The following is a 3,785-nucleotide window of genomic DNA, read 5'->3' as shown; positions in this document are numbered from 1 at the left end:
TTTTTTTTTTCAACGTTTATTTATTTTTGGGACAGAGAGAGAGACAGAGCATGAACGGGGGAGGGGCAGAGAGAGAGGGAGACACAGAATCGGAAACAGGCTCCAGGCTCTGAGCCATCAGCCCAGAGCCCGACGCGGGGCTCGAACTCACGGACCGCGAGATCGTGACCTGGCTGAAGTCGGACGCTTAACCGACTGCACCACCCAGGCGCCCCAGTTGTTTTTTTTTTCTAATGAGCCACAAGACCAATTCTACTAAAAAAAGAACACCATACAAAATTATCACATTCTGCTTTCCTGATCTTTCAATTAACTAAAGCTAACTTCATACACCTGCCTTCAAAGCATTTAAAATTCCATTCTATTTTGGGGTGCCTGGGTGGCACAGTTGGTTAAGCATCTGACTCCCGATTTCAGCTCAGGTCACGATCTTGAACTCAGGTAATGTTCTTGGGAGCAGAGCCTGCTTGGGATTCTCTCTCTCCCTCTCTCTCTCTCTCTCTCTCTCTCTCAAAATACATAAAAATAAAACATGAAAATCCCATTGTATTTCAAGATGACTATAAAAAAGTTAATCACGGACAGAAACTAATTAAAAATACTTAGAAAAATCCTAATATCCTTAATGCCAAGTTTAAAAGTTAGTTCCACGTTTCTTTCCGGAGGTGGTACCTGGTTTATCCACACAGCAGGGTAAAGAGAAATGAAGAATTCAGGGGCACCTGGGTGGCTCAGTCGGTTAATCTTCCGACTTCTGCCCAGGTCATGATCCCACAGTTCACGAGTTTGAGCCCCACGTGGGGCTTGCTGCTCTCAGCGTATATCCCACTTTGGATCGTCTGTCCCTCACCCTCTCTCCCTCTCTCTCTGTCCCTCTCCTGTTTGCACTTTCTCTCTCAAAAATAAAAATTAAAAAAAGAACAGAAAAAGAAAAAAGAAATGAAGACTTCAGTGAGGAAGAAGATCATTTACTTCTTAGGCTACCCTGTCCCAATAATTCCATGATCAGGCCCGATGAGGCTCCCCCATTACCTCACCCTTTACTTTCTTGTGACTTCTCTGCTGCCGTGCTGCAATCATATGCGAAGAGGACATCATCACTAAGGAAGAACAAAGATTTTTAAAAAGAGCACTTTATTAATAAAAACACGGGGTTTTTCCTAGAACATAAGTAATCTTATAATCATTAAATTAAGGGTCTTATCAGGGAGCCTGAGCCGCTGAGTCAGTTAAGCCTCAGACTTTTCATTTCAGCTCTGGTCATAATCTTATGGTTTCTGAGTTCGAGCCCCGCATCAGCCTCTGCGCTGACAGTATGGAGCCTGCTTGGGATTCTCTCTCCCTCTCCCTACTTGCATTCTCTCTCTCTCTCTCAAAGTAAATAAATAAACTTTAAAAAAAATCAATGCAAGATGCTTATGTCAGAAGAAATTAGGTTGATGTTTCTGGAGGTTTCTTGCATGCAAATTTAAAACTGCCACCTTTAAGGGGTACCTGGGTGGCTCAGTCAGTTAAGCCTCCGACTTCAGCTCAGCTCAGGTCATGACCTCACGGTTCATGGGGGGTTCCAGCCCCGCGAGGAGCTCTGTGCTGACAGCTCAGAGCCTGGAGCCTGCTTCCGATTCTGTGTCTCCTTCTCTCTTTGCCCCTCCCCCACCCAAGCTCTATCTCTGTCTCAAAAATAAACATTTAAAAAAGTTTTTGTAATAAAATAAAACTGCCACCTTTTAAAAACGTCTCAACTACCCAAGAGAGCTCCCATGGCCGCCAAACACCTACCAGTACAGGAGTCACCACCCACCTTCCCTCAAGACCCTAAGCTCTCTTCAGTTTATGGCCATCTCCCCCATTCCAGTGTCCGGGCATAGACAGGGCACAGCCTTTAAAGTGACTGCGCTCAGACTCTTTTCCCACCAAACACTGTGACGTAGAAACACTTCTCCGAGGCAAAAACTGTGCCACCGGCACATTTCCTCAAAAAGCGTAGACCAAAGCAAGCATATCAAGTGTAATAAACCCATGTCTCCCAGTGGCACGTGTTAGGATACCAGGAGTCTCCAAAACAAAACAACCTGGAACATACACGTTTATGAGCAAGTTTTTTGTGAAAACTGAACTTAACGTTGAAAGGGGATTTCCGATACCAGGCTTTGAACAAAAAGCTCAGAGAGGCTATATTTGCATTTGACGGACATATGTATGAATCCAAACTACCCTAGGAAAGGAGCACGGGCCGAAACGGACCATCAATATCCATGCGGCTCCTTGGGCAAGACTATTTGATTAACACTTATTGCTAAGAATTTCGGGTGCCGTGTAAGCGGGTGCAGAGCCTTGTGAAGAGGCGCTGGGGAGGTGCGCGCGACACCTAGAGCCCCAAAGAAAGAACAAGAGCGGGGTCTAGGGCTGCGGGCGAGGGAGCAGGCACCGACAAGGAGAGGGAGGCGAGAGGAGTGCGCCCGGGACCCCCTCCCAGCGCGTTCCCCGAGAGTAAGGCACCCCTCGCCAAGAGGGCAGAGACCGCCTTCTTCACAGGGCCCCCAGAGCGGGTGTGGCCACGACCTCGAAACCGCGGGGCCTGGCCCGCGTCACCTCACGCAACCCGGCCCGGGCAGCGACCAGAAGCGTCCGGCGCCGACCCGGCCAGGCGCACCGGGCCCCGGGCCGGCGGCGGCGGCGGGACGCACCGGGGGTGGCTCTTGAGAGGAGGCGCGGGCCGAGGAGGCGGCGGGGCTCGCGGGGGGTGCCCACCAGGGCGGGCCCGGCCCGGCGGCGCCAGGGACTCGGGCCCTCCAGGCCCCGACGCGCGCCCGCAGCCGGGGCTCCCCGCTCCAGGCCCAGCCCCCTCACCTGCTCGCAGTGGAGGTGGCCAGGAAGCGGCTGCCGCCTCGCACCACCAGCGTCTGCCCGCACAGCGCCAGCCCCGCGGAACTCGCCATGCGCCCTCCCGCCGCGCCACCCCCCACGTGCGCCGCCCAGAGCCACTTCCCGCCGGCGCCGTGCAATGACGTCACGAAAGGCGCCGCAGGGTGACGCGCTCGGCCCGCCCCCGCGGCGCCGGAGGCCCCAGGCATGCGCACAAGGTGCCCTCTCCTTCTCCCCCCCCCCCCCCCCCCCCTCCCACCCCGGCCAGGATCCGTTGCCGATCGGTTTCGCGCGCTCCCGTGAGCACGCTTGCTGAGCATTGCTGTTTGCCTCCTGGGCGGGGCCGGTTCCGGATCTTTCTCCGCTGCAGCTGGGGGACTTGGTCCTGCTGGTACCTGCTGGGCTCTTCGTAGCCGCTCTTTCCAGAGGTGGGTGGGTGTGAGCTCCCCCGCCTGTCCCGCGTTGGCGTCGGCGGGCCCGCGGAGGGGCGCTCAGGCGCTTGGCCGGGAGCCTACCCACCTCCCTGGGAGGTAGGCCGCGGGCGCCCCGGGGAGAGCGCTTTCTTTGCCCGTGGCCTTTTGCTCGTGGCGTGGCGTCGCCGTTCACCAGCGGACGCGGTGGCTTCTCAGGACGCGCCGCCCCACACCCCACCCTATTCGTCTAGTCGCTCAAATCCCCCTGCTCGCCCAGGCCCGCGGCTTGCCGGGCCCCGCAGCTGCCGGTGTCCTCACAGATCGGCTTTCCACGCGGAAGCCAGAGAGGTCTTGGCAGATCACAGATCTCATCTTAAAACCAACAGGTGGCAGGGCGCCTGGGTGGCCCAGTCGGTTAATCATCCAACTTCAGCCCAGGTCATGATCTTCCTGTTCATGAGTTCGAGCCCCACGTCAGGCTCTCTGCTGACAGCGCAGTCCTCCGTC

The 3,785-nt window shown here is 55.4% G+C and overlaps 1 protein-coding gene across 4 annotated transcripts in view; it reads right to left on the bottom strand.

Annotated features, from left to right (window-relative positions):
* WDR4 (WDR4 tRNA N7-guanosine methyltransferase non-catalytic subunit) overlaps nucleotides 1-3,048 on the bottom strand; it is a 21,949-nt gene extending 18,901 nt beyond the window's left edge. The window contains exons 1-2 of one of the 4 annotated variants that reach the window (XM_040483830.1): nucleotides 2,851-3,048; nucleotides 1,038-1,100 (exon numbers count right to left, since the gene is read on the bottom strand). In XM_040483830.1, the coding sequence (XP_040339764.1) occupies nucleotides 1,038-1,100; nucleotides 2,851-2,939 (152 nt within the window). In that variant the 5' untranslated portion in view covers nucleotides 2,940-3,048. Of the gene's footprint in view, nucleotides 1-1,032; nucleotides 1,101-1,494; nucleotides 1,531-2,850 lie in introns of those variants that run through there. The other 3 variants (XM_040483832.1, XM_040483831.1, XM_040483833.1) reach the window with 3 other exon arrangements.
* Between the last annotated feature and the right edge of the window lie 737 nt (nucleotides 3,049-3,785).

Source organism: Herpailurus yagouaroundi, unplaced genomic scaffold (genome assembly GCF_014898765.1).
Source record: "Herpailurus yagouaroundi ecotype Mexico unplaced genomic scaffold, PumYag 162, whole genome shotgun sequence".
Taxonomy (NCBI): Eukaryota; Metazoa; Chordata; class Mammalia; order Carnivora; family Felidae; genus Herpailurus; species Herpailurus yagouaroundi.
Note: the sequence above shows the minus strand (reverse complement) of the source record. Positions and strands in the feature narration are given on the sequence as shown.